This window comes from Stegastes partitus, unplaced genomic scaffold (assembly GCF_000690725.1).
Source record: "Stegastes partitus isolate 25-593 unplaced genomic scaffold, Stegastes_partitus-1.0.2 Scaffold415, whole genome shotgun sequence".
In the NCBI taxonomy this organism is placed as follows: domain Eukaryota; kingdom Metazoa; phylum Chordata; class Actinopteri; family Pomacentridae; genus Stegastes; species Stegastes partitus.
Genome location: NW_007578146.1, coordinates 451,744 through 465,614, shown reverse-complemented (window position 1 = coordinate 465,614; position 13,871 = coordinate 451,744). Strand labels below are relative to the sequence as shown.

Genomic DNA, 13,871 nt, shown 5'->3' with positions numbered 1-13,871 from the left:
TGATTAAACTTGGGGATTATTACTTTCTATGCCTTTACTTAGTCCTTTTGTGAATCGAGGCAAAACTTAAAGAAATCTCACTGAATTTCAATATCAAGGGCAATATTAATATATATATATATATATAGTAGAACTAGCAGGACAAGATACCAGAGCTAGCTTTACTCATGTGACCCTTTACATGTAGGGACTGTATGTGCAGGACAGAATAATATTTGCACAATTCTGTATTAGGAGACAGTGAGCTTTGCCTTTCCTCATATATGGAGAAATCTCATCTGCTTCTGTGTTTTTTTTCTACCAGATATTTTCCCTAAAATGGCACAGCAAGAATAAATTTAGTCTATTCCTTTCAGAAGGAGAGCAACAACGCCAAGCACCTAACCATCGTCTTGATTCAATAACACACGATATTTGAAACTAAACAAAATACTCGTCTTCTGTGCCCACTCCATGGTGTCGCCTACATCACAGACATTCTCAGCTCCTTTCATATGAGAGTTTCTAAACTAGGGTGGGAATATGTGTTTCTTACTTCCTTTCTTTTTTTCCTCTCGAGAGGCCGAGGTACACGGTGCACCAGCAGAGATTGTGTTTCCAAATTAGACTCACCTTAAACTGCCAAGCACACATTTGTTTATGTATGAGTTACTGTATGTATGTACGGCATTGACATGGTTGTACCTAATTTTCCAAAGCCCCATTTACATTTTGAAGTCTCTGCAGCTCTGCTCTCATAGGTTGTCAGAGCTTGTTTCCGTTGCGAGTAGTTCATCTCTTGCTGCAGTGCAGGACAGGTAGCTCTGGTGTTCCCTGGGGGATATGAACTCCTCTGCTGACTGAAAAGTTTTTTTTTTTCCCCTCTCCCTTTGCAAGAACTCTAGAAAAAAACAAAGTTTACAGAGCTGCAATTCAGCTAAACTGGAACAATTCCTCAGCCCCTAACTTTTTCCCTCAATAGACGAGCCGATAAAGGATCTACTTGGAGAAGGGGGTCAGCTGGAGGTGAAGCTGGCAAAAGTTTAATCCTGATCACAACTCGTGTCTGACCACATTTAAGTGTCTGGTACCATATAGACCCCAACAGGTGTTGTGCAGAGATAAAGAGTCAGAGATTTCCAAACATACCTGAGTGGGACTGTAAAATCCCAAATATCTCCTGATATTCTGTCCCCCATCCTTTGTGTTGCAAACATTTATAACTCTATGGATGGCCAATAAGACAATTCAAAAAACTGATATGATGTTGATCAATTACCGTAATGTCTGGACTATAAGCCGCTACTTTTTTCACACGCTTTGAACACTGCGGCTTAAACAATGACGCGGCTAATTTATGGATTTTTACGAGTTTTACGGATTTGCCTCGAGACGAAAGTGACATTGAGAGTGAAAGAGAGACGGAGGAAGTGTGTGACGAAGTAATTCTGAGGCTGTTCAACTCCGACACTGAAGAAGACGACTTTAGTGGTTTTAGTGCAGGAGGAAGATGAAGATAGCCATCAATGACATTTCCTGGTAGGCTGCTATAGTTTTTATTTTCTTAACCAGCCGTGTTACAGGCACTGTTTGGAAAAAAGCATTTACGTATTTGTGTATGTAACCGGTACATATTTAATTTAAAGTTAAAAAAATCTTTCTGTGTAAATATCTCATGTTACAACGTGGACACCTGCAGCTTATAGACAAGTGTGGCCTGGATATGTAGAACTTTTTTTCTTTTTAAAGGTAGTGGGTGCGGCTTATATTCAGGTGCGCTCAATAGTCTGGAAATTACGGTACATGGCTCAACATCCTAACATGTGATAGAAAGTCTTTAAAGCACTGGCAGCCCACCTCTCAGACCAAGCACGACTGCAACACCACATGCTAATGAAGAGGTTAACGTATAAACGCTGACAGAAATGACGCCAAATCCCTCCAGGGACGGTAAATAATGCCCGGTAACCATCAAGGTCTCGACAAAGGCGCCTTCCCTCCAGTGTTTCCTTCCTCATTGCGACGTCCGTCTCTGACAAACTCACGTTAGATAACACCCGCCTTCTTGACGGCCTGCTACCAATCATTAGGAATTATTACAACCATGGGACGGTGACGACTGATATGGAAAGATTTTTTTTTGTAAAACTCTCTCTGTATAAATCCCTCTAGTCAGCCATCAAATTGACTGCCAGCTTTAGAGGTCATTCATGGTGGTGATTAACTGGTACATAAACACTGGTGATATTTCCTCCTTTGGAAGACATACTTGTGTTTGTATTAAACTTTATTAATCCCCTGGGACAGATGCATCCGCTGCGTTTACACCTCATTCCGACCACTTTTGGAGCACTGTGAAGCTGTCGCCCTCGGTCATAAACAACAGCAGGGAAACTCCTTATTACCATACATAGTTTCTGTTGTAAATGAAACTGTGTACCCGCAGGATGCTCTTGCAAAAAAAAAAAAAAACTTTGAGAACATTTAAATTCCACTTAGAACGGCTTGAGTCAGGCCTGGGAGAGCGCCCCGCTGTGAGGTGACAGGGCCGAGAACTGAGTCACCGCGCTGCCCACTGTACCGAGACCGTCTCAATAAAACGAGTACGTACGTGTCTGGAGGTTGGTGATGACAGTGCCACTTGTGAGGGGTCCTTTGGTGGCGTAGAGGGACACGGAGTAGGTGGTGCTCGGCTTGAGGTTAGACAACTGGTGCTCCTGCTTGTTGCCTTCCACCAGGAAAGTATCAGCCGTCACTGGAAAACAAATAAAACACGCATAAGATGTAAATGTTCACTGCATTTACACCAGCCCACACATCCTCTGTTTTCAGTTTGAAGAGATTACAGTTCTTTGAAAATACACTCCACCATTGGAAAAAAAAGGCATATTTGAACCTAAAATATAACTGAATAATCAAGCTGGTGTATTCCAAGAAGCTGTTGAAGGCATTGACATCTAACCTATTAGAGTGAACTCAGAGAAATTACAATTTTATTACAAATCTCAAGTTTCAGTCACAAAAGGTCTCTGAACTGACTGAAAAACGACTGAATAAGAAAATGATTCCAAGACATCAGATGTGCTCTGAATAGAAAAGACATCCAACACAAAGGCTGTAGTGTCCTGGGGCTCACAGTCAGAGGTTTCTTTTTTTTTTTTTGGTGATAACGATGAGAGCTGCATCTACCTATCAATGTTCTTACTCTGGTTTTTAAATGTCTTTTGGGTTCAAGAATAATTCCCAGATTTGTTGCCCAGCCGTCCGTCCTTGGACTACATGTGTGTATAAGTTTCCCTCAGACAGCGATGCTTGTGGATTCTGGGTACGCCTCAGACACCACACTCGACATTTACAAACCATTTTTCTTCCATGATGCATCATTAATCTCTCTGATGATACCATGATGGTTTGGATTTTACGTGGGTGTTCCCGCAAATAAAAATCTACTTTGACATGCAGGACAGTACTCAGTGGTGTGTATTTACTTATTGACCTTGGTTTAATACATTAACACTCGAGGGAATTTGTCCACAACTTACACTGCACTTCTCCAAAGCCGTGTTCGGGCTTCTGTCCAAATATGTGTCCGGCATATAGATACTGTCTCCGTATCTGAGATGATCTGGCTGCAGTCCAGTCACTCAGGGTGTAATTTACACATTGACTCCAGCAGCTGAGTGATAGAGATTTCTCTGGATAACTCCAGGCATGGCATTGTATGTGGGATCATGTGCACAAGAAAAATATGCTTCCTGTGACATTTTCTTATTTATGAAAATCTGAGCAATAACAAAGGTTGAGAGCAAGAGTTGTTTATTTAGTTTAAAAGATATATTTTGTGAGGTAAATGACTCCCAACACTGTGTGATGTTTGTTTGTGAAGTAAGATTCTTTATACCTTCACATTTCACCCTTTCTAGCTGCGCGTGTCCTTAAGTTGTATTTGTGGCTGGCTTACCTACTGCAACTTGGCAGTCATCCACTCCGGTTCAGGGAGCAAATTATAAACTGAGTCTGAAGGGCCAAGCGATATGGCTATCTCCTACCTGTCTGGATATGGCTGTCAGACATCGAAGACACGGGTTGCATCAGAAACGCATGCCGTGTAATAACTGCATTGTTTGTGCCAAGACTAAGTAGTTCAACCAAGCATAATGAACTGCTCTGAAAGCAAGACAAATGGAGCTACAGTATATTGCCTGGAAGGATGCGCCGCACTGATCTCTCTTCTTAATGGGAAAACCGTGATGGCGCCGGTCACATCTCTGCATGCTGCACCTGCTGCTACTCATTATGCTATATGCTGCCACTACTATTCTTTAATTACCTCTGACAAGGAGGTGGAGGTGTGTAGTTTATTGGTTTGCTCGTATCTCTGTCTGTCTGTGAGCAGGATCAGGTAAAAAAAAAAAGACTGATTTTTATGAAATGTGGTGGACAGATGGAGCAGGCAACAACAACAAAAAAGTAGTAAATTTTGTTGTGGATCAAGATCACTTTCTTTACAAGTGTGAGAAACGGCCTTGACCTTGGCAGAGGTCTCCGCTCTCCGAGTGCCTTCTTGTTGTGTAGGAGTAGTATAAAGCACTTGTCAGTGAAAGGTTAAATAAATATTACCCAACCTTTCATAACCAAGGCTACAAAGTGCTTCAATAAAAACAAACATAAAGCAAACGTGAGAATGATGTGAAAAAATGTGATTCATCATCTTCTAATGTTAAATGGGAACCAGATTAAAGCAAACACTGTACGAGGTGTGTCAGAAAAGTTTCAGGATATATTTCAAATCCAAACTATAAGCTGCAAGCTTTCCCCTTTGAAGTAACCCCCCCTGGAGTCTAACACTCTTTCTCCGCCGCCGTGCACTCCTGGAAGGATCTTCTGCAGCTCCGTCGTCACAGCCATCTTGATGTCGTCCACATCTTCAAAACGGGTCCCCTTGATGACCCCCTTGAGCTTTGGGAAGAGGAAAAAATCACACGGAGGTGGCCAGGTGGGGTGAGTAGGGAGGTTGCTCCAGCACGGCGATGTTCTTCTCAGCCAGGAACTGTCGGATGCTCAGGCGTGTTGTCATGGTGAAGCAGCCACGACTTGTCCTGCCACAACTCTCGCCTCTTCTTATGAACTGAACAAAGCAAACGGCGCACAATCTCTTTGTAGACGTGCTGGTTGATCGTCTGACAGGGAAAACTACTAGTTTGTAGTTTGGGTTTGAAATATATCTTTTGTGACTCCAGTCCTGGAACTTTTCTGACGCACCTCGTAGTCATCGTGAAAAAATAGCAGCGGAATTTTCATTATTTGCAGTGCAGTGTTCACCCCAGTGACGTACCAGAATTAAAAGAAAAAAGGAGTGCTGATGATTTTATCCAAATGACTAAAATGGACTAATCCTTGTCCATCCATCCATCTTCTTACAAACAGCAAATGAATGCAAGCAAACGAGTGATAACTCACCCTGGTTGTACGTGAGCGTGAGCACGTAGTTGTCGACGTTGGACACCGGGGGATTCCACCTCAGCAGGGCTCCTTGTGGAGTGATGTTGAGGGCCGTCAACTCGGCTGGCATATCCATTGCTATGGTTACAATACAACGAACATGTAAGCCCAGTGTATGGACAAAAACAGTGATAATATCAGACCGTCTTTTATCGTGACATTTGGAGAGCTATGAGGGTCCACTCACTGTGAAACGTGTGCACAGGCAACATGTTTGCATGAAAATCAGTCGTGTGAAACTCAGACACACACACTGTTCTGTTTTTTCATCTGAACTGAAACTCTAGAAACACATGCACTCATGCTGATTAGTGATCATTGTCTTTGATCACTGTCTCAGAAAAGAGAAATAAATCATACAGTCAAATGGGGGCTGGAGAACGTCTCATATTCTCCTGAGCCTACTGTTTCCCCACCCTCTTCCTAATTTCATTCTCTGACTGCTGGACATGCCAAAATTGAGTTTGAATTTAATTATACCTTTAACCTCAGTGTTTCAACCTCAATTTCTCCTCAGGCGTGTTATTTTGGCACGGCAGAGAGCGTGGCAGGAGAACACAGAACACTGCATGTGATCCGAAGCTCTGCCCAGATGAGGTAATTAATATTGCCCTGCCCTCGTCACAATAAAAAAAGAATTGCGCTCATTAGCACATAGATGTGAGTTAGAGTCTTTCTTATCGTAGCGATAGATGAACAAACCTGATTAAAATCATTACTTTAATTGCAAAAAGGTTTAAGTGAATTTAATGGAGGCTTGCCAAGTCAATTAGATTGGCGATGGAGATGGAGTACAGTTGGCCAAAAAAGAAAAAAAAAATAAACAGGTCATCCTCCTTCATCAGGGCCTGTGATAATCCAATCATCACTCCATCTCCTGATTGCACTGGTGAATCACAGGCTCGGGCCTTCCATGTCGTACTTGCACTCAGATCTGCATCTGAAAGTCAAGCCCCAGCGCTTAACAGGATGTTGGGATTCAGGACAAAAGAAAAGGTTTGTTAACATCAATAAAAAATCAATACAAGCTGCTTCCTAACTAATGTATGGGCCTGTGGCGAAGTCACACACTGATGGGACGCTACCAAAATGCACTATATTTGCCAGCTATTGCCAAAATCAAGCCAGGAATACAGGGAAGTACGGACAGTGAGATAATGATCGCAAATTTGGCAGCTTCTCTCAGTAAAAACCTGCTGTTCCCACAGACTACATGACAGACTGCAGAGCAAATAACAAAACCAAGTGCCAATGGCACAGTGAAGCATTTCCAAACATTGGAGTAATCCTTCCACATTGTTATAAAAGCTGTAACAATGAAGATACGGGGGGGGAAAAGAATGAACTCATAGTTCTGTAGTAAAGTGCTACTAAAGCTCGGTGCAGTGCCTGAGCCGGCGCTGTGAGGGAGTTGGTCAGCTGGGCCAGGCAGTACTTCTCTAGTGTCACTCAGGAAGATAATAAGCAATACTGGGAAAACGATCACTGTGACTGCTACAAATAGTAAAACTTATCTACAGTCGTCCTCCAATGTATTCATAGCCTCCCATTAAAGAAGGAAAAAAAAAACAGCTGTCACTGAAATAAGTGGCAGAAGTAATAATAAATACATTTTTTATGAAAATCATGACATTGCTTTGGAATTGTGGTTCAACAGAAATATTCAAAAAAATAAATAAAAAACAAGCATGATGGGACCCATGAACTAATATTTTTTTGAGTCCGGGACATTATTTATTTATTTATTTTAATTATTCTTTTCACCCACAATTCAAAAGCAATGTTTTGTTTCACTAAATGATAATTTAGCAAATTTTTATTTATTATTACTTTTTTCAGTTTCTAGTTATTTGAGTGATTGTTGTGAATTTTGCCTTTTCTTTATTGGATGAGTATGAATACATTTGAGGACGACTGTAGTAATATTTTAGATATAACTTTGTTGCATTTTGATTATTGTAAAGAAATGTGTATTTTTGGGAAAACCATAACATTTTATGAACCAAAAACGGCTGCAACCCTTTGTTTCAGCAACACTGGCAAATGTTTCCCTCTGTATTTTTTTTTTTTTTACTTCAAAGAATGTGATAATTGTTTTATATCTAGAAAACCAGACCAATTAACTGCAGCTCACGTTTAGCGATAATAACTGTGTTATGATGACTCTGCGAGGACATTTGAGCAGAGCTGCGGTTTGCCGCAAGTTCACATTTGTTAATCTTTGACCCAAGATGCGCTGACCTTTGTGGGCACAGCCACTCGCTGATCACCACTGCTTGAGATAAAGTAGAAGTACAAACCTGCTTTTAACCTGCTATTTCCTGAATTATGCAATAACAGATTATTCTCATAGACAAAGCAAAGATGCAGCAACAAAGTTTGAGTTTCCTTGTGTTTGAGGCGACCTGCTGATGACAAGATTATCACTTGAGCTAAAACGAGATGAACCCCTGAAAATAAAACCTGCCCGCACAAGAGGTTCATGTCAGAACTACCAACAAAAAGTCGGTGCAAATGAGAGCGAGCAGGGTAACAAAAAAAAAAACCCTGACAGTGTAGACAAAAGTCTGATCAGTGGGAAAGAAGCAGAGGGAACTAAACAGAAGGACGAACTTTCAAAAAGGAAAAGACCAAATAAGTACACTGTTGTCCATAAAGTTGGAATGATTTTTGTTATCAGACACATTCCTCTTTTTATTCCTATTTATACACTCATCACTTTCAACCAGTTGCAATGATCACATACTGAGCCCCAGGTGAAACCAATTCTGACTTCAGGATCCGACAGAAGAGTGTGACGTCCAACAACCAGCTGGTGGACAGTATGCCACCATGTCTTAACACATTGATCTGTGTCAGGGGCGGCCAGACTCAGTATTAGTGGCATTTGAAGGAGCAATATTGGACGTTCTAGTGCATGAAATCTCCTTGAATATATGTTTCCTGTTATATGACCAAGGTTGAAAAACTAAAACAAAAGCCTTAATCCTGGTGTTTAAGACTGAACACACAGTTAAAAAAAGTTAATTTTGATTTCATTTTTACTGTGATATGTATTGTATGTATGTTGTGATATCAATAAAGTTTTGACAAGATAGACATTTTATCTATCCAGAATAAATTGTCATGAATTGCATTGTCACAATGATTTCATGAGATGAGATATATATATATATATATTTTGCTTCTGTGATTTCCCCCCTCCTCTAACATTTATTTTTGGTTGATATTTAACCCTTTTATTACCTTTAAATTTACTGACATCTTTTATCCTTGGGTTCAATTTGACCCCAGAAATTTAAACCTCCAGAAAACATCATAATTATAAATGTTACCCAAGTTTATGTGTAAATAGGCCTCTAAATAAAACTGAAAAACTTATGTCAATGACTTATTTAGAGATGGTAAACATTGACCCCAAAGATAATAGGAGGGTTAAGACATTTTTACTTTTTGGTAGAAGTATAATTCCATCATGCAGAAGTTGCATCACAAGACTCTTCTTCTCTGTAATGTACGTTCACAGCTTGTCTCCCCCTAAACCGGTGAGACGGACTCAGATAACGTCCTAAGATTCTTTTAAAGTTATTAAGATATCAATGTGTGATTCTTTTTCTGTCTGGTAAGAACTGGGTAAAGTTATGACAAACTAGCACGAGGCTCGTCTCTCTTGCGGTCTTTGTGAACCCCGCAATCCTTTTCAGAACTTCCTGAAAAACTTAGACATATCCGTCATACCAGCGTGAGGCACCAACACCAGCTGACGACGCTCGTTAACGGTCAACGATTTATTGTAGAGTTTGGCTAACTCACAAAATAAATGTTTAGAAGCTCGCTAACCGATTCTGCCCTTGATTTTACGGCGAGTGACCGAGCAGAGAGGTCGTAGTAATGAGACGTATGATGTTTTAAGGGGGCGCCGTTGTGCTCTATGAATCAGCTGCTTATCAGCAGTTATTCACGTAAATGCGTTCAACAAAGGATGGTGCTAATTAGCACAACATTAACAGCATTCAGTGTTCTGCTCATGTGTGAGATATAAAGTGAGCACTGTGGAGCCACAAGAACTTAATGTTACTACGTTTTTTCAGGAACTTGTTAAATCATTTGCAGTTAGCTGGAGTGATTTTCTCTTCATCTGTTCGTAGCTGCTGCCTTCTTTGTCTTTCTTTACAGTGTAAATAAAATAAATAAATTAGATCACTTGCTTAAAATGATCAGAGTTGCACTTTAATTTGATCACATGTAAGTTTTCTCTCTCAGCACAAAAGCACCGAGACTGTGCAGCAGGGTCGAAACAACGTTAACCTGAAAACTGTGGGGCACCAAAGACAATTCCAGTTTAACAAGCCTCCCAATTGTCTGATAAAAAAAAAAAGGTTTTCAGAAACTAACACCAGGCGCTCAATTCTTTTTCTTCCTTTCCTTTTTATTTTTATTTTCAACTGTGGATTTTATAGCAGAAACTGAGCAGAACGAAATCTGTCCCTTCGTTTCTACTTTGTACGTTTTCCTCTGCCTGACAATAATTCATATTTTATGTGTTGGCTCTGTGAAAGTGTTCTTTGTCATTGGGTGCTAATTGGTATTTTGTTGGATATTTTGACAGCACATTTATTCAAAATAAATGTGTATTCCTTTCATCTATCTTCTTTTGAGACAGCTGGGAGAAAGAAAAGAAAGAAAAAAAAACAGACGAGCAGGAAGGATTTTAACGGCCTTTTGACAAAATTCAGTTTTAGGAGGAGTAATACTTTACCAGAGGTCCTGACACTTCGCTAATGAGCAGCGTCGTTAGGCCTTAAACAGGGCATCGCATAGTCCATTTAGTGTCAGCTTTCCAAATTCATCTTAGATTAGGAGTACCTGCTGTGTTTTCAAAGTGAAATATAGCTTCCTGCTTTTTCGCCGTAATTGATTATAGAAGTGAAGTAAGTAGAAACTGAAGCGTTACTCAAGTCATTACATACTTGGCCAGGCGATGTTGGCTTACTCTTCCAAATCCCCTGTTTATGTATCGTTGTGTTAAAGGGTCCCTGGTTGGGCGTTGTGCGACGTGAGGAAAACGGTATTTACCATTTCTAACAAGCTCGACTTTGGAGTTCTTTTCAGGCTATTACGCTCGTTGTAAGTACAGCGGGATTGTTGAAAGGAGGAGGAGATAATAAAGCACTGGGAGGAGACAGATACGAGAAACAGGGTGAAAGCAAAAGAATGAGACTCTTTTAGCTTCTTTTTTTTTTCTCCTCCTCACTGGATTGTTGAACCTGGCGGCTGCGGGTGAATCAGGTCTCATTGGCATGCAAACACACCTTCTGCTCTCCTCGTCTCTCTCCAATCCTCTGCTCTGCTCTGCTCTCTTGCGTTTTTTTCCTCTTTCTCTCGCACAGTGAGGATTATTCATACAGCACTGGGAGAGTGTGTTAATCTTAGGTTACTGGAAATCTTTTCCCGGAGTCTTCACATGTATGTGTGCGAGGTTTTGTTTTCCTAACTTGTGATTCAGTTCTAAGTTTGAAAGGGAGAAAACTTGAGATTTCTCGCCGGTAAAAACAGAAAAGAAATGGGAGGAGAGAGGAAGAGTAAAGAATGAAGGAACAAAAGAGAGAGAGATGGAGTAAGTCAGGAAGATAGAGGAGAAGGATGTTAAAAGAGAGAAGCAGAGAGGAAGAGAGAGACACAACAGTAGAGAAGGATCGAAGTGAGTCAAAAAGATAAAGAGATAAGAGAGGAAAGTGGCGAGAGAGATGGAGGAGACTGAGATGGAGCGGGGAGTAGGTTACCAATTACTGGGTCATGGAGTGGACAGTTTCATCTGCAGCAGCAAAGACTGCACCTCCTGCAATGTCAGCTGTACGCTCACATTTTGTGTGAGGTGTGTGTGTGTGTGTGTGTGTGCAAGTGAGTCAGTTTCTCTTTTTAGCACATATCTCCCAGTGCGCAGCTGTTATTGTTGTGGGTTGCACAATTGGTCTGAAAGTCTAGCACAGGAGGAGGACGAGGAGGAGGAACTCCTCATTTATTTTACATGGCAAACATTTTGCCCTGTGCTGCCCTCTAACAGCGGGAATTTTTATCGGAACTGGAGCGAGCGCGGTAGCATAGCCTCACCGACCAACCAGCAAACACAAAAGGACGCACTTTTCCTACCAGTTGATTGATATTTAGCCAAACTGGCAATAGTTTTCTAACGATTAATTAACTGGACTATAAGCCGCTACTTTTTCATACACTTTGAACGCTGCGGCTAAAACAATGACGCAGCTAATTTATGGATTTTTACATAAGTGACATTGAGAGCGACAACGTAAGAGAGACGGAGGAAGTGTGTGACGAAGTGATGCTGAGGCTGTTCAACTCCGACACTGAATTCAATTCTATTTTATTTGTATAGCGCATATTTACAACAACAAGTCATCTCATAGCGCTTAACAAAGGCAGAGACAGAAACACCCAACAATCCAAAACATTTGGATTCCCTATAAGCTTCAGCAGTCCGCAAGCAGTCTGCAACAGTGGGAAAGAACCGAAAACCCCCACAGGGGAAAAAAAACCTCAGACAGAACCAGGCTCAGGGAGGGACGGCCATCTGCCTCGACCGGTTGGGTGGATGTAGGATGAATTCTAAAATTTAGTTTACAGTTAAACAAGTTATTAGAAGTTATTGTCCTTTTGTAACAGGAGGCATCATGGTGGGGGCAGAAAGGTGAGGCCAGCGGCTGTAGTTCAGGAGCTCCAGATCCAGAAGACAACTTTAGTGGTTTTAGTGTTCAGGAGGGAGATGAAGATAGCGATCAATGACTTTTCCTGGTCGGCTGCTGTATTTTTTATTTTCTTAACCAGCCGTGTTACAGGCACTCTTCAGAAAAAAGCGTTTACAGTGCGTATTTAATTAAAAGTTTAAAAAATCTTTCTGTGTAAATATCTCATGTTACAACGTGGACACATGCAGCTTTTAGACGAGTGCGGCCTGTATATGTACAATTTTTTTTTTCTTTTTAAAGTTAGTGGCTGTGGCTTATATTCAGGTGTGCCCAGTAGTCCAAACATTTTGGTAATTTATTTTTGATTAATATTATTTATTCAAGTAAAAATACCGGGGCGCCGCTACAGCTCACCGGGTGGAGCGTCCCATGTTCAGGGCTACAGTCCGGATGTGGAGGTCATGGGTTTGATTCCCGCTCATGGCCGTTTTCCACATGTCCTTCCCCCATTCTTCTCCCCCACTTTCCTGTCTCTCTCTCATTGCACTGTCAAATAAAGGCCAAAAAAATAATTTAAAAATACCAAACATTGTCAGCTTCTGAGCTGTGACGACTGTTGGTTGGACAAAACGAGCAAGCTGTTGGCTGGCGAAAGCAAAAATTGTAAAAATCTAATGTTATAGACTAAAGAATGAATCCGTTCGCTGGCGAAATAACTGATACACTGAGTCGTAGTAAAAACAATCATTAGTTCCAGCTGCTCCTACCACTGTGCAGCTGAAACAGGATGATAGATCTGAAGAACATTTTTCTATCTCGGCAGCACAGTGTGGTTTATTTTAAGGAAAGTGGTCTCGGTCTGGTCATGTCCATATCCACTGGTTCCACCTGGTTCTGTCGGAGTTGTTTTCCCTCCTCCCTGTTAGAGAGAGTTTTTTGGTTCCTTCCCGACCGCTTGCTCAGATGGAGTCTAAAGGCAGCTTTGGATTGTTGGGTTCTCACCTCACGATGTTAAGATGACATGTGCTGTGAGTTGCGCTCTATCAATAACACTGAATTGAATCGGAGAACAAATCAACTAATTAATACTTTGTGTGATTCATAGCTACACGCATAAAACCAGGCACGAGAAAACGGCCACAAAAAGTTTGACAGGTATAAAACGATGACAGGTGGACAGAAAGATGTCTCGCTGCTGAGTAATTAGCAGGAAAAAAATATATATATAAATAAATAATCTCTGATAAATGACAAGTCATCCCTCGCCAGCGTGTCAGGATGAATTAAACGAGTGAAATTAAATGATTATCAGGCTGCTATCTCTTTAATATGGTGCTAATAATGTTCTCTCATTAGCTCCTCTACCTGTGAAGACGGAAGTGCTGACAACTTTGCTCTCCTGACTCCCCCTGACGGCGTTGAGGCTGATCTCGTATTCCGTCGCCGGAAACAGACTGGACAGGGTGTAGTTGGTCACATCGCTGTCGATCACCATGCTGTCCACTCGACCTGCACCCAGAGAGAGGCCGACATCTGAGCATCAAAAAACTCGTCACTCTAATCTCTCGACAGCGTGCGCTCGCTAGCCGACTGCTGTGTGTGTGAGTTCTGCATCACGGAGTAAATATTTAATCAATGTAGAATTTTAATTAAAAATTCTATTAAAGTTCACTGATAAAATGTTAG

General features: G+C 41.2%; 1 protein-coding gene across 1 annotated transcript in view; it reads right to left on the bottom strand.

Moving 5' to 3' along the window:
- The window catches only part of tnr (tenascin R (restrictin, janusin)), a gene marked incomplete at its 3' end in the record, with an annotated part of 62,340 nt that overhangs the window by 13,164 nt on the left and 35,305 nt on the right, over positions 1-13,871 (bottom strand). The window contains exons 19-21 of the mRNA XM_008285775.1: positions 13,551-13,694; positions 5,440-5,559; positions 2,591-2,734 (exon numbers count right to left, since the gene is read on the bottom strand). Of these exons, the coding sequence (XP_008283997.1) occupies positions 2,591-2,734; positions 5,440-5,559; positions 13,551-13,694 (408 nt within the window). The remainder of the gene's footprint in view (positions 1-2,590; positions 2,735-5,439; positions 5,560-13,550; positions 13,695-13,871) is intronic.